Below are 25,076 nucleotides of genomic sequence, written 5' to 3'. Positions count from 1 at the left end.
TATCATTACAGACTAATGAGGAATAGGATGTCATCACCTCTCTCTTTACATAAGGCATTAAAACACTATCTCTGCAAACTTCAACAGGATAGCTATACAGAAAGGTCTCTCACAACCACACTATAGCTTCATTTAAGGACGATTTGGGGAGGAATAATCCTAAAAATCTTGATTAAAAAAATACTACCTTTCCATCCAGAAACTTGGAGACTGTAATTTCCATAGGTGTGAGTCATCAAAACTGCTTCAGCATCTCCTACTGCTCCACTTGAGGAGTCAACACTCTTCCCAGGTTTGGATTCTACCCAGGAATTTCAATCTGATCAGCATCCTTTCTGCCTCTTCTTGTTCTGATTTTTTAGACTCATGAAAGCAAAGGATCCTTACCCCAGGTAGAAGACAGATGAGTACCAACACAACAGGACCCGATGGACTGACGGTTCAACAGAAAAACTGCACAATTCTATTTCTCAATGGCATTTCAATATCTGTTAAGCTAACAAGATCCTTCATCTGCTAAACTAACAGGACCCTTCATGGTACTTCTTTTGTCTGAAAAGTATCTTCAAGTTACCTTTTCCTATGAGAGGGCTACAGGCATGCTACACACAGGATTAGGAAGCTTCTGTATTCATGGGGAGATCAGCTTAGTCACCAGGGTAGTAAAATGAAGACAATACTTGGCTCACGTCTGAATATACAGATAACAAGACGAGATGCCTCAGACAAGCCTGTTAACAAGGTAAAGGACTTCTAAAATCAATCCCTTGACATCCACTCAAATGATAAAGCAGAAAATAGAGGAAAACTTTTGAAGGGAGAGCTTATCTGACAAACTACCAGCACCAACAAGCACTTCACTGGAATGCTTTGGTATTGACTTCTTTGGTATTTGGTATTGACTTATTTGGATGTCCGTTCTGCAACAAACCCGTGGTGTGCTCATGGAGCTCATGTCCCTTAGCCCTCAGTCTGAGACAAGTTTCTTTTCCAAATTATGACTCTTCTTTTAAGGAACGGGTCTCACCACTCATACTTTAGAAGAGGATTTTCTCAAGAGGCAAAATAATTATGGAAAAAAAGATTATTTCTTTTTGTCAGTGATTAATGTGCTGTGGTAATCTACTGCTAAACAAAGTAAACTTCCTGCTCTTCCCAAGTGAAATGAGGTTGCAGCTAAATAGCTGACTCTTATCTTCTGCATTAGAGAAGTGAAATACACAATTAAAAATCCTTAAAGACTGCCAAACATCAGTCACTGTAAAATCCTTTCTTTGTGTTTGTGCTCAAAGTGCTCAGACTTCTGTTGAGAAAAAGTCATATTTTAGAAAAGTAAATTAAAGCAGTCATGATGAAACAGAAAATGAAAAGCAAGTGATGGATAAAACTCAGCACCAAGGACAGATTCAAATAGCCACAGGTTGAACCTCAAACATGGCTTCCATCCAGAGAGCTAAGGAGCTCTGTGCACAGGGTGGAAGTGCATCCTCCAAGGAAGTTCCAATGACATACTCCAGAGTTCAAACAAGGCAGAACAAGGGTGACTGGACCCCAGGATTTGCCTTGTCATTGTGTAGGACACCCTAAATTATTCCAGCTATTCTTTAGCACAGATGGGACCAGCTGCCCCCCAGCCTTCACGAACAACTACCGCAGTCTATGCACCTAAATCCGAGGGTGGATCTATGGGAAGGATCCCCATTAGAAGAAACCACCTACCTCTGGCCAGAAGCACCGTGTAGGTACCCACACCTTGCCCCTCAGCCTGCACTTCTCTCCCAGATGCTACCACGTCCCCAAGTCTCCTTTCCTCCAGTGCCTCATCCTGTGCTGCCCACGAAGGGCAGCTGCCCGACCTGAGGCCAGTGACTCCTCTGGGGCAGGCAGGTGCTAGAGTATTCAGCAAATCTTTTCCGTCTTAGAGAGGTTTCGGCAGAAACTGCCATGTTTTCCTTTTCTTTCTTACCTTCTAGCTTTGCTTACCAAAGTCCGAGTAGAACGATATCAGGTATGCAAACTGGTACTGGATTTTTGTATCTGTGGCTTTGTTGTACACCTAATTTTAAGCTTTCATGTAAAGCAGTAATAAAAATGGCTCCTTCATGCTGTTGAAGAAAATCCTTTGTAACAGTATCAGGAAAACTGCAACCTGAAAGTGCTGAAAACATCACAACTACTGTGTGAACATGAGGAAATGCTGCAGCTCCTTCTCTGGGGTGTTACCTCTGAAGCCTAGTGATCCTGTAAAGATGAGTGCTGAAGACACTTTTCGCTGACTCTCCACAAATAAACAAGCACGGAGAAACAGTCCTGTGCCAAGGAGGTTTAACAGCAGCTAATATACAGCGTTCTGCACATTCCAGCATAAAACTTTCCTAAGATATTTGGGATACCTAACACTCACACACAGCAAATGTTGCTCAAAGTGGTTTGGGACTCTGGGACACCACTTCCTACACAAGCTATGGGAGGTAGAGCTGAGAAAGTCCTGCTTGTCACACTGCCTATAACAGGTGTGGGGTTTATATAACATGTAGGGATTAGTGAGGTTTGGGAAAGACTTCCAGCTGACTGAATAAGCACATTTCTCAGGAACCCCTAAGGATTCAACCAATTATACTAAATGGTGAGCTGTGGAAGCAAGGCTCCAAGTGGGGGTATTGGCGAGCCTCCTACTCACAGGCTCAGAAAACGAGTCTCCAGTGCAAATGTGCTAAGTCCTGCTGCAGAATCTGAGAAAGCAGACAGCTGGCATCTGCTAGGGCATCTCACTTAACACCCTCCTCTGAAACAGCTTTGATGCCAACTCAGGGGGAAAAACGCTGCTGGCCAGCCTCCATACAAAACAGGATTTCTCACCTGATCCCAAGCATGATATAATACAGTAATGAAAGATATCTTTATTTAAAGTATTTTCCTTTTGTCATATCCATTTTCCAGTTCCCTGAGTAAAGAATTCTCTTCTTCCCTTAGGATGCCTGAGCCCATGAGACAGCAGCCTTCAGAGTGGCACTGCACCCCCCGGCATGACAGGCCTGTCTGTAGCACAGCACATCTGATTGCACAAGCCACCAGAAACGCTTTCCCTGCTGGAGTCAGGAAGACAGAAAGGGCTGGTCGAAGCATGTATAAAAACACCTCTGCCAACTTACTTCTATGGAGTGGTCTGGTATATTGCCTACCTTGGTTTAAAGGACACATAGACATGTATAAACTTAATAAACTGTGGTCTAAGTAAGTTCTGTTGAACTCAAGTTTTTAGTTATAGAAAGACATCGGGAGATGCTTGAGTTTCCCAGATTAGATCACAGTTTCAATAAATATTTGATTCTGCACAGTGTAAGACTGTGGCACCTTCTGAGATGCACAGAGTTAACCTCACTTTAGGTAAGTCTGGGAGCAGGATTTGGAGCTGGTCAGTCACCACGTGTGATGTTTTGTGATGGGCAATTGTTTCACAGTTTTAACTTGATCGAGATGAACTACTGCAGGATGCAAATATCTTTTAAAAAAAAAAGCACACACATTTGCATCACTTTCTGAGCTCTAACAAACCTCTGCAACCTGGGCCTCCAGAGATATAGCAGAAGAAAGAAATCAGAGAAGGAATCTGATTGTTCTTATGGAAAGTGGGTATATGAGACAATAAAATAAACATAGTATCTGAGAAAACAGTGTCATTAACCATGGAAAACTAGGAGAAAGATATAGACCAGGAAAAGTGATAAACAAACAAACAAACAAACAAAAATTATGTTTAATATGCAAATAGAGAAGAAGGGTATGATTCAGGATCATTGGTGTTGCCTTTCAGAACTGGGGATCTATAAAATTCAGAGCCTTGGTTTCTAGGATCTTTGTACTGAGCTTAGAACTGAGCATTTAGGATGTGTGCAATTTCCAAATTATATTATTTGCTGTAAAGACTGTAGAGAGAGTATTTAAAAGTATGCAGTTTGACAGCTTTTTGGCATTCACTTATCCATTATATCCTACCAAAGAGAATTAAAATTTTCTGAATGTGTTCCTTTCAGTGATCTGGGACATTTTACAACAGATCAGATTTCTCTGATGCTGAAAACACGCCACTGAGTCAGCAGCTGTGCTGAGAGAGGTATGCAGAAACCTGTGCTGAAGGAGTTATGCAGAAAACTTCTGGACCAGCTTTATTTTTATGTTACGCAGTAGCTGGAGAACAGGCATGGAGAGGCACTGAACACTGAAAATAAAATATTAATGTTAGCTTGAAGGGTTATGGAAGGATTATAACTGACTTTTAACTTCACACAAAGCCAAGATAAAATTATGTTTATCATGAATCAGATTGCAGCCTCTTCAAGTGAAGCCTAGCTTTTATTGTACGTAAGTGTTCTGCCTAACAACTGGCCTGCAGTCACAGCTAACTTTACTTTCTGCTTCTGGCCAAATAGCTCTTTGCTGCATTCTAAGTGTTTGATACGTACAACAAGCCATTGATAACTTTATGAGAGCATGGCTACGTATACTTCTAGCACTCAGATGAGCTCTCTGGAGACACTTTGATCCTTTCCCATCTCCTCTCCTACATGTGGCCAAGGCTGGAAATCAGCTCAGTGTCCTACAGATCAGTCTCATGCTAGTGCCCTCCACCTAAGTAATGAGACACACGTTTGCTTCTTCACTCTTCACTCACTAAATTTCACATATCTACTAGCCATCAGCTCATATGAATAGGATTAAATGTGAAAATATCCGCTTACAGTTACAGATAATAGGTAACAAGTGAAAACTCAAGTCAAAGAAGCAGCAAAGAGGCAGGCCTGAGTAGGTCACTCTGGAGTGAGGGCTGGAGAAAGCATTTGAGACGGGAGGTATGAATGAGCTGCCTGCATTGCCTCGTGAACTGCCCCACGTATGCTGAGAAAGCAATTGCACAAAAGCCATATGAAATTCACATGGAAACACTGCATCCTTGGGCCTCGTCTTTAAAAGCTGCCTGTGAACACGTCAATGAGCATTGTAGGAAAAGATTCAACAGGCTCTGAACCATCGGTTCAGATAGAAGTGTTTCAGAAAGTGGGTCCTTTATCTCGCTGCTTCCTTGGCACGGGTTAATTACTGCCATTCCTCAAGGGTCAGGTCTCCAGTAAGTCAGCTCTGGAAGTCTATTTTATCTCAGCAACCTGCTGACAGCACTCAGTTCAGAACACGCCAACATTTCAGAGGTGTGCTCCAGAAAGCCCTTATGAAATACTTTAAATATATTTGAGAGTAACTTCGTCTCTGTATTATATATCTCAGCAATACGTTTCAAGTCTCAAGATTTTCTTACCAAAGAAGATAAATAATGTGAGAACATTGGATACTTACCGCTTCCATTAGCCCCTTTACTGTGGGTGATTTCAGCATCAAAGCATCAAACACCTCATCCGTCTCCTTCCTCACATACAAAAGCACTGAAACAGAAAAAAAGTCAAGCTTGGAGCAGGTCCAGTCAATCGAACAGATGAAACACCCCACGCTGAGTAGAAAAACAAATATTAATCCATGACAGATAAAACGGAGCGCTGAAGCTGGTTTTCACTTAAAAAAAAAATCTCATATCAGCAGTGATGGAAGACACACCATGGTTGCTTTGAAAGTACACAAAGAAAATCCAGTCAATTTAATTTAATGTGAGCAATCTATATCTTAAGGAATTTAAACCTCCATTTACTTAAATAAGAGAAGCTCCATGAAAAAAAAAATATATACATAGCTGGGGTTCTATACCTGGGTCTTGGCTTGCACCTCTCCAGACTTCATCCCAAAGACTGGGAAAGACATTCAGAAAAGGCAAAATTACATGGCAAGAGCAAAGCAGGCAGGTACAAAAAGGGTTACTTGTAGCTAAGCCTCTGAGACAAAAGGCAACAAAAAGGATAAGAAATGGTAATCTCTGACAGAGAGTTACTGATTACAGGGCAAAAGCAAAGCAGACTCACGCAAAGTGAATAAACATGCATACTGGAGAAGTGGTTTAGGTGTAATTTCACATTACTCAGGTAAAGTAGCAGGTTAAATAAGCTGCTGTGAAATTGATTTTTCCTGAATAAACTGCCTTTTCAACTAGCAGTACTGCATGTTAGGTACACGTGCACTGTTAGATACGTCTGTGTGACAAACTGCACTGGTAATCATTTGATGCCACGGTGGAAAAAGGTAATTTTGAAACTGATCGTCCTTAGAGTCCAAAGGAGATCTTCACTGGGTGATTTAATTTCACAGTAGGTGACTTGTGGATGGAATTTTTCATAAAGAAGCAATTGTTTGGAAGCTAATTCTCAGTTTAAGACTGTAACAGGCCCATTGCACTGAATTGTAGCTTCTTTGCCCATGTTTTCAAATGACTGAAAAAAGGTTTAAAACTTGGCTGGCCAGATCAGTCTCCTGTCTTGGTCTACAAAACCAGGCATCGGGGACAATGGTGGGGTTTTTGGGCCTTTAATTTAGAAGTACTGACCACAAAATTGGCTCTGCATGCCTGTGGTGACATCCTTTTCCCTACATTTTGGCAAATCTTTGGAAACTGCCTGGAAGCGTCCTTCTTAAGGTAACAACAGACTTAAAAGCTGAGATAACAGTCAGAATATAAAGGAACAAAAAACCCACAGCAGTAGTTAAAACTTGATTGGTTTTGATATGCTTCCTTGCATCAGCAAGCACTCACTCAAGGTGCTAATTTTACCTGTACTGACATTTTTATTGATTCAATAATTCTTTTCTTGCAGCTAGAAGGCTGTCCTGTAACTCCCAGCTTTCCAAACACTGGAGCCATCTGCCAGCCTTAATAATTACAAAAGTATCTGAAAGGAGGAGAAGTCCCTGGGTCTGAGGTTAAAGCTGCGGACGTTACACAATCCGAGTGCGGAGCTTTAAATCTCTCTGTTGTGTTTGGCATGTCAGGCAATGCTATGTTGAATGGAGGATCCATTACAAGGATAACGGGCAACTTGAATCACTGGTACACGCACAGAGAGCCAGGATTAGTAAGCATGTAAGGGTTGCTGTTTTTTTCTTTCCCCGTGACAGGTGTGAAAATCCCAGCTTTGATTCACTAGGGCGCTTCTCCAGAAATGCCTCCTGGTGACAGCGACGCCTTCAGAAGTCCCTGTCCCATCCCTGCCCTTGTGCTCTGTTATTCTGGCCTGGTGTGAATCCTCCTGCAGGCAAAGTATCTCGAAGAGCAGGTGCAAGTGAAAAAATAACCCTTGTTTTCTGAGTTCTTCAGACTAACCAGGTCCATGCTCCAGGTGCTAAGGCAGCCCACAGACCTTTGTGCTGGCACAAGAGCAGGGAGAAGGTGTGCAGCGAGGGCTCGACCTGGCTCAGCAGTGCTGCCACCGAACCTCAAGCCCAAGGAAAGCAGAGCTGGAAGCTGTGACCAAGCTTTCCTTTTCTACATTTGGACTTTTCACTGATGGCCCAGGCACAAATTCTTCAGCTAACAGAGCCACAGGGTGAACTCTGTGCTCCACGGGGATGGTTCACAAAACTCTAGTTCTTATAAATCCAAAATTCTTGAGAATTGTTTAACCTAACTCTCCGAAGAGATAAAAGCTAGAGCAAAACATTATTTTCTTCAGGCTGAGAACTACAGGACTGGAAATCTCCCTGATCTGTAACAGGGTTGCTGGATTTATAATTCATGGAAAACTCCCACTGAAGTCTGAGAGGTGAAGTGACTTGAAAACTGTTAGTGAGAACACAGAAAAAGGCCACGAGCCCAGCCGAGTGACTAGCCACGCAGCACAGCTGGTGCAGATTAACATACTTCACATTTCTGTGTTGGGCACTTGTGCCTCCCTTAGAGGCCAAGGAGATGAAAGACAAATTCAGAAAGATGCAGCTACCTGTGTGAGAATATGAACCTCGTTTGACTGGTGATTTGCAAACCCTTTCAGATCCCTACTCTTGTGAAGGGAGATTATTCTTCCCCCAGTACTTCTGTTTCCACTGGAGAGTATTACAATTAGCTCCAGCAGGCGGAGGTGAAACTACACGCTGTCACTTCAGCTCTTTGGCTGGGCTTGGACCCCTCACTGGGTGCTACTTACCTGCACTGCTCTGATAATGAGCCACCTTGGGACTACGTTGCCTTATATGCGTATTTCTTCATATAAGACCTGCTCTTTCTCAAATCTTACAGCCCCATCTATACCTGCTCTCAAGTTATTGATTCTGATGTACCAAATAAATCTGGGAGAAAAAAATCTAGTACAGCTAAGCCTGGGAAAAACAGCAGAAGATTTTAATACCCAGTGACTCCTGTGGCAAAGACAGGATTGTCAAGTGCGTAGGTTCAAATGGAGCTGTGCTCCATCAGCACAATCCCAGATGTAGGGTTCCTGATGGCAGGAAGTTCACCAGAGCAAAGGCGACGCTGGAAGAGGCTTGGCCTCCAGCCAACACAGCCCAAGTTGCGAGAAACACTGAGCAGGAAGAGAGCGTCCTCCAGCTTCTCCGACTCCGCGCCTCTCCTGGATTTAATTATTTAACATAGTTTTGTCACCAGTTGAAAAACATTTTTTTCTTTCAAATCTTCCCCTCGAAATGGTTGAAATTCCTGGATGATATTAAAACAACTAACCACAGTAAAGGACAGGAATAATCAAAGCAAATCAGTATCTCCCTGCAGGAAACTCTCCAGGCTTCCAGCTGGGAAACCCAGGTGAAACTGCAGCAAAAGACAGATCTTTATGTAGCTCTTGTGGCTGTCCACTTCTGCTTGATGGATTGATAATGTGAATTTGGTCAAGTCCTTGAGTCAAACAGATACTATCCTGTGGTCAGTGCTGACCTCAACATTACTAACTGAAGACTTAATTAAAGGCAGAATACGTTTACATTTATTCTACAGAGATACCAATCTCCATCCCGTAGTCTTGTATGCTTCCCCTGGTTCAAGCACACCATCCTCACCCACAGAGAAAATTCAGGTTTATGGAAAGTGTTCTTAACAAGCTCAAATGAGTCTGACATAGTGGCATAGATAAGAACAGCTGAGCTCACTTCTACACATTGTTGCCTTGTTGGCTCACAAACTAATGGGGGACCCTCAAAACGTGTGAGTTTGAGTTGCATGGCTTGGTCCAACCCCTGGTTTCTCCAATAAGCTTACAGGACAGAACTCAGGAGACTGAAGGAACGGCAAATATTCTGCAGAGTGCCCAACTGTGGCAGTGTGGTGCGTTATCACATATATAGCTCTGCATTGTGACTGTACACAAAGCGTATTTTGTGGACAAAACCACCATATGCTCATCCTTACCTTCATGCAAATTTGACAGCTCTGCCTAAACCACTGCTTGAATGTTACTCAAGTTAACCTGCACTGAACTGGAAAATAGGAGCTGGACTTCTGTTTCAGCGCATATGAAATGCGACTGTGGCAGTACTCTCTAAAGGCAGTAAAAAAACAATTAAAGGAAATAAACAATTCAGCTGGGTCAGCTGGAGGATGTCTCTCCATGAGTTAATTTTCTAATTGGGTAGGAAAGTTCTGAGGTTTTTTTCAGGCTAATCTCACTCTGCAGTGAGTACAAGCATGAGCTTGCCTATGTAATGTCTCTGTATTTGACCCAGTGCATCTTGCATATTTGTTTGTAATCCCAGCCAGAACAGAAAATAGGAGCAGAAGTTAAAAATAAACAACCACAGCCTCGCTACTAGAACATTTATGAACTATGCAGCTTGGCCAAGGACCAAGAAACTTTCTAGCTTTTTTGCATTTTATACACACTTGTGTCCTAACTCTTTCTTGAGACAGTACCCAGTTCTTCCTCATTTTTATTTTCTGCTTTTATTATTATTACTAGCATTTGCTAAAATGCCTCCTTATATACCGGCAGGTGTGATGGTATCTTCTCCCATCTGCCCCATATTTGCACCAGCATCAAACAACTGACTTGGTCTGAGCCAAACAAGTTCTTCTCTGCTTGAGGGCAGAAGTCTCAGAGCATTAGTAGTAACCAGCTACTAGAACTGTTACCTCTTTTCAGGCCTTCTTCTTTCATTTGTTTCAGAGGGGATGGACCAAACTCCTCCTCCACGGGCCGGAACATCCTCTTGACCAGGACACTGCTACTAGAAAACACACAACAGGGGCCACGTCACGGTAAAAAATGTGCTCCCAACAGAGAAAGGACAACAGCAGCAGTTATGACTCACTTTGTACTCTGGCAAAAACTCCGCTAGCCACTCAAGTAACGACCAGAAACTGCACAGATTTAGCTTTTGATGCTTATCTGAATTCTCCAAGCCTCTCAAGTTGCCTGGACTGACTGGCTGGGACAGGTGACAGGAAAATATACTCTGATGTTGCATACTACTTGGAAAACACCAAAGGCTCTTAACTGCTTAAATATTTAGGCAAGGGAAGTTGGGGGAAAGAAGCAACTAAGAAAGGAGGTGAAGCCGTATTTACACATTGGTTCACCTCCTCTTCTGGGTCAACGAGACAGCCTCAGAAAACACTGAACACGTTTCTAAAATCCAAGGTCACACAACCCAGAGAGTTTCAAAAGGACTAACATGTGGGGCCAGATCCAGCCCAAAGCTGAGAGGTTCTACACAACGGCCCTGAGTAACTGAGTGTCTCCTTCTAGTCTTGGAGGAGAGAGCTGAGGCCAACGTGGTTGGTGCAACTCCACCGTGAGCCTTATGAAGAACACCAGCTTCATAAAAGTAACAAAAAATGTCTCATGTTTTGAAGTCGATGTTAGCTGCCGGTGCTCAGCCACCGCCTACCACAGGCCACCTTTTGCAGGCGTACATGAGCTCAGTTTGTGGGTGGTCACTTGGGATTCAAACACCTTACAAAAGTATAGAGGTTGCACGTATCACAATTAATACTGGCTGAACTTCAGCCAACCACTCTAAAGCCCTTATTTCGTGACCTCTCTTAACTATTCTAGGGACTTTCTGCAATTCTCCAGTGCCTCCAAAGCCAGACAGTGGCTGCTCCCATTTCCAGCCTTCCCCTCTTCCCAAGATCTCCCATTCTCTCCCTATCTCCTAAGGTACTGGGGCATTTTCTCTGCATTTCCTGTATTTGTTACATGCACACGTGTGCTGTGAAACAGCCTCCAGGAACAGGGCAAATTTCAGTGCTTCGTTAAAGAATTCATTTTTTTTTAAGATGATTTGAAAACTCTTATATAAAATACACTTTATTATCAAGTATATTGTCCTGACCCTGTGTTGAACCTTATGGCTCTTCAAACCATTTTACTTGAAAATGAAATAAAAGAAAGAAGTATAAAAAGAAGCCAGTTCACATGAAGGAAAAGAAAGATACCATAAAATAAAACCTTCCTGCTACCAGTTCCACATATTATTCACCTACCATTAGTGATGGGAGAACATAAGGGAAAGGAGAGAGAGGGGACCAGTTTTATCTGATTTCAAGTCTTTATGCCTGTTTTCTATGAGATCGAACTGCTAACCACAAAAAATTGTGAAACAATGTATGTCTTACCCTTCTCTCTCATCATCTGTATTATAGTAAACCTAAAATGAAAGAAAAACAGAATTATTCCCAAAACTCAGACACCTGCTTAACAGAATAACTTCAAATGGGAGAAAAGACAAGTGGTTTGCAGTTTTTAATCTGTTAAAAATCCTTCTCCTTCTATAAAACACAAACATCTCTACTTCTAATTTTGATCTGGATAAAGTGCAGCTTGGAAAAACTGCTGTTGAGTATCATCTAGTGGAAATATATCAAAGTATTCTGACAGACATTGTCCTCTCCTCTGTTTTGTATCATTTTCCAATTATTTTACAATTCTCTAAATCAGATCACTCCTACCTAAATTATCCTTAATACAATTTAAGCCACAACACTCGCAGGAGTTTTGTAGGTATTTAATACTGCCTGAAAATCTAATTAAACAATGAGGACCAATATTAAACCACAGGCCTAATGGAAAAGCAATTGCTGATGGTACAGATGATATTTCTTGCACAGGCTGCAGGCAGGAGCAGAAGCCCAGATCATTGCTTTGTGTAAATCAGTTTAGCTCACATTCACTGGGACCAGACCTACAACAGCAGGAAATGTGGCTAACGGCAGCAGCAGAGGTATAAAATCACAGTCCATTGCCAATGGCTTTACACAACAGGCAGCCAAATTCCTTTACGAGATGCCTGCACTGCGGTTCCAGACCAACAAGTGCACCAAGACTTCAGCTGCTGAGTGTGCACGGGGTGAAGGCACGGCACTGGAGTCTGCTGGGGTAGAGGGAGGGACCCCAGACAGGTTCCCAGTGCTCACTCTGGCAAGATGCAGCACACATCCAGCTGGCACTGGGAGCTTTGACTTCTGAACTTTACAATTAATATAGCTCAGAGGTGTGTGTATAGTTGAATTCTACAGTATCTGAAATTGATTTTTAGTCCAGGAGCTGAAAGTGGCTACAAAACACCATCATAATAAACCATTCTTATATCAATTGATACACACCATAATTTAAAAAGTTCCGGATAGCAAAAATGCTGATACTGCAACTTGGGCAGCAGTAGAAGAGAGGGCTGAACACTGCCTAAGAACTAGAAAAACCGGGGTATCTTCAGTTAGTTTAGAAAATTATTTACAGGGTTACATGTACTGAGGAATGCTTCCACCTTCTCCTGTTTTGAGACAAATCCTCATTCTGATTTGAAAGCCATGAGGACAGAAGGTACCCAGCACTGATATGTGAGTGGGCGTCATTCCAATTTTGGAGAGTAAGTCAGTGACAGCTGTGATTGCAATGTCTGCACTCTTTGTGCTTTGCTCTACTACAATCCCCACGGCTTTAAAATAAATGACGATTCCAACTCAGTGTAATTTCATCTTCATTACTTTAATATTTTGCAGCAAGATGCATGTAAAATTTCATCATCTACAATTCGTCTTTATAAACACACGCAGAAAGGTCTCATTCCAGTCCCTGAGAGCCTAATAAATAACAGGCTCATATTCAAAAAATTGTCAGAGCTGACCCTATAGTTCAAGTTTGCAATTTACCACCATGCAATAAGTAGGTCTTTAAAAAGTCAGCTCAGCAGAGACTTCCTCATACTTATGGTGATAATGAGTCCATGACTTCAACACTAAGCCAATACTGAACATTAGCATGACAGATTTTTACTTCCTATACTATCTTGTAGAGCGCAAATATTTTCTTCTAAAGAATTACCAGGTCTCTAGGTAGTGCCTACAGAAAACGGGCAATGGTATTAGAGGTCTTTAAAAGACGTTTAGATGTAGCCCTTAGTGATATGGTTTAGTGTAGGACTTGTTAGTGTTAGGGCTGAGGTTGGACTAGATGATCTTGGAGGTCTCTTCCAACCTAGATGATTCTGTGATTCTGTGATTCTGTATTTGGTGAGCCTGCTCTTGACTTCTTTATACAAGGAGCTTGGTCTTTGTTTTCAGCCATCGCAGTGAGGGAGATCTCTTTTACCACAAGGTGGCACTTCACCTCATCAAGCCACATAGCACATTCAAAAAAAAAAACAACAACCACAGACTCAAGTCACAAAACAACCTATTTCAAAATTCCTGACTGCTTGTTCCACTCTTTCTTACTAGCAAAAGAATGACAAAACCACAACAAACACAAAATAGTCTGTTACGAATGAAGTATAAACTCCCCCTTTTTGCACCCAGAAATCAGAAAGGCATTTGTCTCTTGCAAGCTCTTTGCTAAGTGACTCACCAAGAACTGCATTTACCAAAAATGAGAGCTGAAACAAGCAGCCACCAGTAACAGTGCTTTGTTTTTGTAAAACCTGCCTCAGAGCACGTGCAGCTGGACAGCAGGTGGGCACCTGCTCGTCTCATTATCATTTCCTACCTGTCCAGTTCTTTGTAGGTTTCCAAAATGAACATCTGGTATGAAGAGAACTGGCTGGGAATCCAGGTCAGTCATTGTTTTGAAGAAGGTGATATCACTCTTCTTTTGCAGAGGGAGTGCACTCAGCTTCCCTTCGGCTGCTAGGAGGATCACAAAGCAATGTGGTTATGAGAGGGGACACATTAAGGGTGACTTAGTCCAAACCAGGGAGGGCCATCTTACTCACAGTTATTACACGAGGTTTGGGATGCCTGGCCTTTGCCTTTCTTCCTGTTCTGCTTCCTCTCTTCATCTCGGATTTTCCTTTCTGCTCCCTGATGTAAAAAAAAGACAACCACAGATATTAGCCTAAGAGGAATCACTGCAAGCATCATCGCCTGCAATGTAGCTGAAACTACAGCTACAGGCACATCAGAAATGCCAAAACAGAGACCGGTTATCCCATCACAGCTGAATTCCACCAGGTTGTTGGGGAATGTGCAAGGCCAGCCAGCTCCGTATCAAGCATCTGTCTCCCAAACTTGTGCTGGCACACCCAGCAGCCCCCAGGGCTTGTGCCAGTAAGAGGAATAAACCCGTGTGCGTCACTGCAGCTGGCTTGGAGATGGGTCTGGTGGCTTGGGCACCGTGTGGGTCTAGAGCTGGCCTGTCGCTGTCACACCCAGCACAAAGGGCATCCTGAACCCAGCACCTCAGTAAACGACGGAGGGCTCTGTCCAAATACTGTGCGTGTGTACTGACGTAAAGCACCTGCAGGATTGCTGTCATCTTAGATCACGTCTATGTTAAGCTCTTCCCTAAACTCTCAACCACCCACCTTGTTCAGGGGCAGGGTAGCTCCACTCCGGATAGCTTTGTAAAGGCCTTTGAGGTGTGCCAGTGGAAGAACTCTACTCCAACAGCTTGTTTGCAGTGCAAAGGCTCATACAGAAACATGCAGGCATTTCAAACAGGGAAAAAAGCCCTGGAGAAACTGGAAGGCAGTGCAGCACTACCCTATTAGGCCCTAGGAACTCCTGGGAAGTTGCAGGCTTCTGTTATGTAAATACACTCTCAATAAGTTTAGAAAATAAAAGTTGTTATTGACATAAAAAGCAGCAACACCTCCTTTGAAGTACTCCTAATTTACTTTATAAATATGAATACAGTCATCCTGTGAAGTGTATTAAAGATCCATATGCTCCCAGACAGTCAGCATGCAAAATTAGAGAACTTTTGCAAATTAAAATTAGAAGTTTCTGTAAAAGAAAGTGGAGGGAGGGGAAAGGGGGGAGCCAAAAATATTCACTCAGGAAGGAAAAATTCACACAAGAGCCAATGAACAAAGCTTGAAAAGAAGGCAAGAAAAGATTTGCTCATGGCTGTGATCTATCAATGGCTTTCCAGAGGCTGGAGGAGGTGGAGTAAGAAACATCTTTTAAAAAAATATGAGGATATCTACCAGAAACATTGCCTTCAGGTCCAGGCTCCAGCCAGTGCTCACGGACCTCAGCCACAAGTGTTTCATCAACTCCAAGAGATTCAGAGCTGTGCCCTTAACAATATTGTTTTTAAGGGTTCCTGTTCTTTAACAAAGGGAAAACCATGCCCTACTGCCCGTGTCCTGAGGAAGGCTGACCACAGCCCTACCTTTCGGTTTTGCAGCTCTGACTGCTCACAGGGGCAGTTGTGCACATGGTAGCAAGTGGGAGTTTCCTCTCAGAAGAGCAGAAGCTGAGGAGGCTTTAGGTTTTAACACACAATAAGGAATATATGCTTTGTAGATTTTCTTTGATTGTCTCTGTAACTACGACCCCAAGGAAGCTTGACAGCTTCGTCACTAGTCCCCTGGGACAGGGGCAGTGTGAGCGGGGCAGCTGTTCCCACCTGCCGGCACTCGGCTGTGCCACAGCCACTTCAGAAAGGCAGTGTCAGAAACACCAATAATTTGAAGCAGGTTGTAGATGAAGCCCATTAACACAAATGAAAGGTTCTCATTAAAAATGACGCAGTGCAGGGGCCACCCAAGCCTGCGTGACGTATCTCATTGCTGTAGGTATGGAGACAAGGGACCACACCAGGATTTTTGCATACCAGCATTTCTGCTGGACCATTTTCACAGCTGAGTCATATCTAATAAACCAGAGTTTGCATAACAGGACAGAAGAAATAATCCTCTTTTAGGGCACTATAAATTAGGCTCTGACCAGTCAAATAACAAAATGAGTTTTTCATTTTTCACCGATATCTGGACTCCGTATGAATTCAGATAGTACCTCCACTGCCAACCAATAGCAAAACCCCTCTTACGAATTTCATCTGATTCAAAAGATATTTTTTTCCTAGTCTTCAACTCATTTAAGACTATGTCTTGCACGATGTTAAGCGCTCTGGCTCCAGCCCAGTGAAGTCCTTCCCATCACAAGAACCACTCCCATCACCACTATGAAGCTCATGTGTGCACCTCCTTCTAGATTAAGGCCAAAGTGTTCCCCGTCGGGTAGGACAGGCCCACAGACTTCAGCTGTCTTCTCTCTATAGCTGAAGACTTACAGGTAATTAGAATTGCACTGTGCCCTTTAACAATCCATTTACTCTACCGCTATCCAAACTGGAGACAAGATGGCAGGCACTGCATGTACTCAGAACAACATGTACTTCGGAGTAAGGAAAACAGGATTGATTTATTTTATTTTGGAACAGTATTACGGTATTTGGCCAGACAAATGCTTCTGCTTCTTTTTAGCAAGGCTAATCACATAGAGAAAATCAGAATGTCTCTGAATTCCTGGTTCCTTCATACACGGTGGCTACAGCATCTTGCAATATATAAATATAAATAGGCCTGGTGGCAAGTTTCCCTGACAACCTACCTAAAGAATAAAAATTATATTCCCTTATCATAATGTAGCATAAGAGATCTGCACACGACAAAAAGATAGCGAGAGCAGAGAGAATTGGCACTGAGAAAACAAGATGTGCACTCTAACAGCTGCTTTGAAGACTGTCTACTGGAAAATAAACATGGGCAAAAGATTGGAGAATGAATGGGGAGCAAACAAATGATTACAACCTTCGCAGCCCTTATCTCCATACATTTATGTTACATAAAGCACACATTGGATCCGAGTCTGTGTTGCTCCCTAGTTTATATGTAACAGAATACTAAAATTCAGTAAGTGCCCAAGTAAATACTAAGATATTTGTAATATGTGCCACTTAGCTAAATGCAGCTTTATTTCTTCAGAGATACTCCTTCCACAACAAGCATGCTGTGTTTCAGCTGAAGGACATAATTTATCAGCAAATGTTTTTCTTAAAAACTAGACACGTTTACCTGTGATTTAACTAGGTTAATGTATAAACACATCTACTGGTCCTAAAGAGGCACCATGGCTGCAGACAGACCATTTATAAGAACACTATCAGGAACAGAAACATTTTCTCTTCCACGTTTCAAACTAAGATGCATTTCAGCACTTAGGTGGGAGGAATTTACTGTGTAGCTCCCCTAATCCAGATAATTGTAATAAATTAGGCAGTTTTCTCATCAGCTTCTCTTTATGGTTGTCAGATGGGGGCATAACGATGCAATTCATCCTTCTAAAATGTATAAAACGATTATATGTTTGCTGCTTTTTAAAATGGCCCCATAATACTTTTTTTTTTTTAATTAATCATGACAAAGAGTTGGGTAAAAATTGTCTTGGCTTCGTTGCCTTTAGCAAACAGGCAGTAAATCCTGCCATTGTCACTAGAGGGCGAGGAACAGTCTTGGAGGAGAAACAGAACCAGGGACCCACCATTACCAGCACCGCATCAACCAGTGCCAGGATTTATTTTGGTGTCTTGGAAAAGATGACCATGTCCAGGCCCACCACCTACCTCCTGCCGAGTGCAATGTGGGGATGATTTCTGCACGGTTCCTGTGCAGAAAGAAACACAACTGCCATGCTGAGCTGGCAATCAAGCTTTGATTCTCCAATCGTTTATTTACTTACAAAAGCACAGTGACTACCTGATGTCAGTACAGGTACACCAGCACCAAGTGAGGGCTGAATCAACTCTCCAAGTGCCAATGAGCACAAATTGTCAGTGAATTGACCTAGATACTTTTCACTCATTTTCATTCGTTTAATTCATCTTCAGCCCTGCATTAAGTTAAAAAGCTGTGTGTGTGTATGCATGTATACGTTTATATTATACAGATATATAACCCATTATCAATACCCTGGAGCCCTCCAGTTCCCGCTCTCAATATAGTTTTGATATGCATAACACTTTGACTACCCCTGTGATCTCTTCTTCTACTTTGAGACAGTTTTGATTAAAAGTCTTAACATCCATTTCCTGCTTCCTCGTCTGGATGTTTGAAGTACCAATTAAGCCAACAGATGCAATGAACATGTATTATTCAAAATCTCCACCAGTTGTGGCTACAGGTCACCCTTGATGAGTTTGTGTTCTGAATTTCCTTCCTTTTTTTTTTCTTTTAATAATTCAAATTTTTCTAATTGCTTTTCAAAAACAGGTAGATGAAAATGACTTGTTACTTTGATATTTATGGAGCTTTTAACATCCACCTGTAGCCTCAAATCTCTAAATATTTGACATTCAAAGTTACAATTAGAAGCATAACACTTTGACTGCAAGAAGACCTTGGTGCATACATTTACATTCATTACTTTCAAAGTTTTTGCTCCAGCAATACAACTGACTGATTAGCCCTCAAGATCTTGTTGTCAAGACAGCAACAAGGGAACTAACTGAAAAAGGGGAAGGAGCAACAGCACAGAGACCAGGAACAGCTGAACTCTTGCCCTTTCCATTAAAAAGTTAATGCTACGTCTTGCCTGGGGCATGGCCTTTTGCCTTTCTGTTCCCATCTGTAAGATGGGAAGACTAATTCAAATAAATTTCCAAGTCACTTAAATAGATGCAGGCTCCTGAATCCCTGAACCTTGACTAGAATCCAGGCACCAACCCTCCCTGGAAGATCTTTCCCAGCAGGGATAAAGTCCATTGGCTGCCAGGTGTTAAACACAAATGAAGCATGGTTATGCTACACATCTAAGAATCATCACAGAGATAACATTTCTGAGCAACTGTTTCTACCTGGTGATCTATACAGCTGACCATGACATTGTCAGCCTCATTTAAGCAGGATCTACGCTTTGATGATGAAAATTACAGCCCAATCTCATTGATTCCCACAAAGGAGTGAGGAAAACCATTGCAAATAATAAAATTATGCAGAAGAAGTGAGCAAAAATCAAAAGTTACTGAATCACAAAATGGGACTGGTTAACATATTTTTGCAGTTGCCTTTTAATAAGAAAGCCCCAGCAACAGGTTAAGTTTCACTGAAGCTCCAAATAACTGTAATCAAACAGAAAATAAACCATTAGCTGTATCATTGGGACTCATTTTTTTTTCTAGTGTATAGTAACAGACAGATTAGCAGACTTTTAAGGAAAGGTGCCTTTTGCCATCAGAGACCTCTCCACAAAGTTTGTGTGTTACCTATCCTGGCTGTTAGAGACAGAAGGGATAAAACCATCAGACTGGCACTCGCAGGAACCTATGGTCAGTACTTTCCAAGCAGAGATCTTTACCTTCGTGCACTCTGCGACTATTTTGATGTTCCTGTGCCGTGACCTACAACATGCTGTCTTTACACAGTCCAACTATATTGCTCACAAGCCAAGGAATAAAGGCCAAAGAGGCTGCAAAGCAGTAAAATAATTGGGTGATAACCTGCCAGATTCACAACAGAGCTGGATCAAATTCTACCATGAAACATATAAATTGTTTGGGAAAAAAAAGTAAGTAGGTCTAAATACAGCAATAATAATAAACGGTCAACCAAGGTGTCTCCTCTACCCAGGATAATCGTGCTTTCCACTTACCTTATCACAAAAAACCTTGATCTGGCAGTAGGCTCGGTGGATGGGTTTATTGCTGCGGTTGTTGTAGCTGTACGTATCTATCTGAATCATCAAAGGAAGCCCCTTTACTCCTTTTTGCGAGGAGAAGTCTGTGCTCAAGCAATTCACGGTGATGAAAATCTATGTGACAGAGAGATTACTTTAAAAATGTGGTGCAAACAACTATTAAACTTCTGGAAACTCATGACAACAAATGGGGAAATAAAAGCAGATATCTCCCCAAAATATTTTAATTCAGTTAGTTATCTCCATTCTGACAATTCACACATTTATTCTCCACTTCTCTCCTAAGTCCAGCAAAGATGCTTCCACCTTGGGAAGGAGGACAGACTTTTAAGATGTGTATCAATGCACTACCTTGGATCAGGAGATCGCATTTGAGGTGAATCACCTGATTATCCCAACTTACCATGCTGTGGTTCACACCAGAGAGCCAGAATGCATAAGCTGGATTCTTTCTGGAAGAGTCAGAGCAGATGTGTCCCAGGAGCACACCTCACATGCTCCAGCTGCTAACAGTTGCTCAGTCCGTGGGAACTGACTAAAGATAATCTCAGATAAAACCTCCAAAACGTGTCTCACGTGGATGTAAGGTCTTTAGCCCTGACTTGTTCCACCCTACAAACCTGCTCCGTATGTTTGTACTATTTGTTAATACAGACATGGCCAGATAACCTTGCGTTGTCCTTTCCAGCCATCTTTTGGTCTGGCTTGTTCTTCTGACATCCCATTACTCAAATTCAGTGTGGCCAAGCCAAAGTCCTTCCCCTTTTTTCACATATTCTCTTTGCACTGTCATCAGCAGCACTCCATCCTCCAACCGATCAACAGATATCCCTGACCTCACTCTAAGGGTCCTTCCCAGTCTCTCTTCATTTTCCAACGTGCATCTCACCCTGTCTGTCAAACAGGAAAGAAATTTCTCAAATATTTCTGAAGCTTCTGCCCACCTTTGCCATGCCCTCGGTTCCTGGCAACCCCTGCTCATCTTTTCTTCAGAAACCTGTCTCATGCTTTCCTTCTACACACACGAATGCCTGCAGAAAACCAGCAGTCACCTCCTGTTTTCTACCCACCATCCACACTATGGGGCGAGGACGTGTTCGTACAGCACCTGGCAGAAGGGTCTCCCACCACCAAGTCTATTTCGGTGCAAAGCAAGCTGTTACCATGATCTGAATTACCACTAGGATCTTTTCAGTCAGGACAGTGTGCATGGAACATGAGATAATGCTGTATTAAAAATGCAATTCTTTTTTGCAGCGAGGATACGTGCTTTACATAGGAATTTTTGCCAGTTGTGTATTAACCTGGTTCTACTTTTCACTTTTTCTTGGTTTAAAAAAAATGCACACAAAAATAAAACAAGCACTGGGAAGTAAGAAAAAGGACAGAGAAAACCGCCAGTGTGTATTTTCTGAGCCCTGCTGATGTGCAGCCTGCTCCGGCAGGATGAGCACAGTAAGGCTCAGCTCTGCGGGGGCTCCTGACCACCGCTGATGCACATCTCGCCCATGCACATCTCACAGGGCAGATCTGAGGCCATCAGGCCCCTGGGATCTGGGAAGATTCAGGAATGAAGAAAGCCCTCCCCCTCAATCCACAAACAGGGCTAAAACCCAATACAAATGAATAGAGCGCAAACACCCCTAAGAGAAAGGCGAGCTCAGAAGAAAGGTCTCTGGTGCAGCTAGTAGGGGGATACTTTACCCTAATGGCAGAAGTTACATTGCAGTCAGTTTTTTTTACGACGGAGCCAGAGCAGCTTATTTGCCTGACCGAGCTAATGGCACCTCCGCATTTCTGCTCCTGATTGTATCGCAGAGCTGCATTTACAAATGAAATGGTTGAACTTTAACTGCGGGGAGAGGAGGAAGGCGGGGAAGGGCCCTAGGTGAAACTCTGATTTTGAAACTGATAGTGTTATTTCTGTTTCAAATTACAACTTGGTCTCCTCCAGATCCAAAGGTAAGTGTGGATACGGGTGCACATGCCTTTGAAATATGATGGCCTGAATTTTCGTTTGCCTTAAGACTCCTTTACAGTGTCAGCGCAGTGCTTTAAAGTATGTGTGGCAGTGCTTTAAAGTATGTGTGAACACAGAGCAGTGGAATGAAGTCTGGCACAAAACAACCCGGTCTCGCTGTGCTTTAGCTCATCCTTCTGCATAGGGATTTTCCAGCTGTATGTTAAAACATGAGAGGGGATGTCTAGGCTCTGCATCGCCCCAGTGGTCTGTGCACCCACCACCCCTGCTGCACACTTGGACAAAAAGTTAAAAAAAAAGACTTTGTCCCACCTTCATCGACCACATCCTCTCTCTATCATCTCTTCCACTGCCTCCAGACACATGGAGCACAGTAGGAGCAACTGGGGAAGACAGACTTTATGGTTTCAAGAGTCCCCATACAGTAATAACAGATTACTCAGCATGAATAATAGATTGATGCTGTGAGATTCAATATCCTAGTCCTGACACCGTAATACATCAGGATCTCTCTGAGGAGCAATGACTGTACTTTCATGCGTATGAAGTGTACGATCCTTTCTGTCATATCATTTGTGCCTCACAGAGAGACAGATGGATTCAAATTAACACACATCATTTTTTTGGGAAGAATTTTCTCCCTCCGCTGTCTTCTACTAGCTCTCCTTCGAAGCACAACACTGACTGGATTTGGAGAAGGTGGGGGGGGGGGGGGCAGGGTGCAGAGGGAAGGGGAGGAGGGCTTAAGTTGTGTTACTTGAGTTGACTTTCAGGTTTTTTACCGAAGATTTGCACCGGGGACCCGGGGGGACCATTGTCTCTGCCCCTGCCCTGCCCAGAAGCAGCCACCATGCCAGCTGCCTGCCCAGCGCGGCCTACGCTGCCCTCCCCTCCCCAGCGCAGGCCCTCGGTGCCACAGGCAGCAAAGCAGCCTCACAGGCACCTGGGGAAACATAAATCCCACACGGCCTCGCTGGGAAGACACACGGGTTTAAGAGCCTTCTTCCTCTGGCCTCTTGCACGGCAGGGCTACGTGGCTAAAAAACATAGAGTTAAGTAAAACTGACAGTAGCAGAAGTAGAAATCACCGTGTTTTTTTTCCCCAGGGCCCCATCTACACTTGACTTAGAACTATTTTAATGGATGTGACTACGGCTGTACCTGAATTCATTTACACACTTTTTTTTTTTTTCCTGCACAAACTGGATTTTAGCAATGTTTTGCTATCAGGAACAAGTTCGGGTTGTCGTTATAGTGATGCCTTTTTTTACAATGTCAGCATATCTCAGATTAGAGCAATTAATGATAGAGCTCCACCCATCTAGTCTCTAGCTCGGGCATGCCATTGGCAATGAAAAACTCATTTGGAGAAACATTTGGTGCCTGAGAAAGTTTCAGCAGTGGCCTAAGATAACGACAACGTTTCTGGTTGTTACAGAGCATGTCTAAAAGAAGCACCCTCTCTTTCGGGGAAGGCGCTCCTCTACGGTGTAGCTGTTATTATGTGGATAGCTGGCTGTTTGTTAAACACTGCACCATAATCAGCGACCTACAAGACACAAGCACAGTAACCTGCCTAAAGAGAGAGCAAGGCTCCAAAATGCATTTCCCCTTTTACCATTTAATCCAGCCAACACGACTCCTGCTGTGGTCTCCCAGCTTATGCACTTTAAAGGTCTACAGTTATGAAACCTCTAATGTAAGCCTTTTATTACTATTTACATTTCTGGCTCCCATCAACTCAGAAAGAGCCATGGGCAGAAGGGAGGGAAGAGTGTGTTATAACGCAGAATCAGAAACTTAAGGCAATTTTTCTACTGAATGCTGGCAATACACAGAAACTGTGCCTGGGTGACTGGTCTTTCCAAAATCCTAATGCCCCTGTTTTAAAAGGGTTCATCCCTCCAGACTGTAACAACAAAGAGTTAAATGACTCGTCTCTTTAATAACTCACATCAGTCCCATCATTCCTCCCATGCACAGAAAGTGTGGTTTTATAGTTTCTCCTGCCAGCCGTTACCTTATAAATCCCATACAAAGGTAAGACCTTTGTTTTATTTCAATACAAATGTCTCTAGCAAATGTTTACACTACTCTTTTGAAGCTTCCTCAACCCACACCACACCCCGGCAACTACATAAAAATGCCATTTGCCTTGAATCCCAGATGCATACTTACTGAACCATTTGTATACACTGAAATTTCAACATTATTTGCTATCACAGCTTAACTCTTCTTTAATATATAGAGATGTTTGCATGTGTGCATATATATATATATAAAAGATACATATGCACGTATACACACAGATATGGCTTATTAAAGCAGCTGCCAAGTATAATACTACATAATTGCTGGCACTAATTCCCCAAAATAAAGTACTTTTCCTCCAACCTTTAAATTTTGAGAGTAGAGAAAATATTAATTTCCTCCCTAATGAAATGAAATTTGATGTAACTAAAGAAGGAAATGAATAATTAAGAACAAAATAAAGCTTATACTATTCAAAACTCATCCTACATATCCCTATCAATGTTAAAGAAATACGGATTATCACAATTAAAATCACTGCTAGAGACTGTGCTGTTTAATCAGCTTCATTTTACAACTGTGCCCACTGGAATCACAGCTCACTTTGGCCCACGATGTCTAAGAACCTAATCCTGCAAATCACTCACTCATTGAAAACACAGCTTATTACTGTATGCTCTATGCCAAAACTCATTAAATAACTGGAAAGGTTCCCAGGGGCTTCAGCATGCTTTGGATTAAAGATCTACATTTCAGTTAAATATAGTAGGACAATGATTGCACGCAAGTATACACAACAACTGCACGGCACACAACTACTGTACACACCAAAAAGCATGTGCCAGCACCCACATGAATAGCATATCTGCCAACATGCCTCTTTGCTGCATGTCCAAGTTGCATGGCTTTGCAGAAATCAGTAATTCCTTGCTATCACTGAAATTTATGTCTGCCCGCTTCGAGGTGACAGTTTTCTTCACCGAATGGTTCACTGAAGTCACAACTTAGAATTAAGGTCGAAAAGCGCTGCCCATAAAAATATACAAATAAGCCTTGTTTCCTTGTAACCTTGTTTCAAAGGTTACATCATCCTAGCCATTTTAAATTAGCAAAGTATTAATCATAGAGAAGGCATATCTCAAAGAGGTGGTATGATTTATTACAAAAATATCCTCATTTCACCAGGAGTTATTCTGCTTCTTAATTACCTTCCTTGCAAACTAAATTCTGCCAGCAACAAGACTGCAAGCAAGCAGAGGTATGTCTATC

The 25,076-nt window shown here is 42.5% G+C and overlaps 1 protein-coding gene across 1 annotated transcript in view; it reads right to left on the bottom strand.

Annotated features, from left to right (window-relative positions):
- GRHL2 (grainyhead like transcription factor 2) overlaps positions 1 to 25,076 on the bottom strand; it is a 65,163-nt gene that overhangs the window by 4,427 nt on the left and 35,660 nt on the right. Inside the window, exons 9-14 of the mRNA XM_066990628.1 lie at positions 19,751 to 19,909; positions 14,089 to 14,176; positions 13,863 to 14,002; positions 11,498 to 11,529; positions 10,010 to 10,104; positions 5,350 to 5,435 (exon numbers count right to left, since the gene is read on the bottom strand). Coding sequence (XP_066846729.1) covers positions 5,350 to 5,435; positions 10,010 to 10,104; positions 11,498 to 11,529; positions 13,863 to 14,002; positions 14,089 to 14,176; positions 19,751 to 19,909 — 600 coding nt within the window. The remainder of the gene's footprint in view (positions 1 to 5,349; positions 5,436 to 10,009; positions 10,105 to 11,497; positions 11,530 to 13,862; positions 14,003 to 14,088; positions 14,177 to 19,750; positions 19,910 to 25,076) is intronic.

The sequence above is a fragment of the Anser cygnoides genome, chromosome 2 (assembly GCF_040182565.1).
Source record: "Anser cygnoides isolate HZ-2024a breed goose chromosome 2, Taihu_goose_T2T_genome, whole genome shotgun sequence".
In the NCBI taxonomy this organism is placed as follows: domain Eukaryota; kingdom Metazoa; phylum Chordata; class Aves; order Anseriformes; family Anatidae; genus Anser; species Anser cygnoides.
Note: the sequence above shows the minus strand (reverse complement) of the source record. Positions and strands in the feature narration are given on the sequence as shown.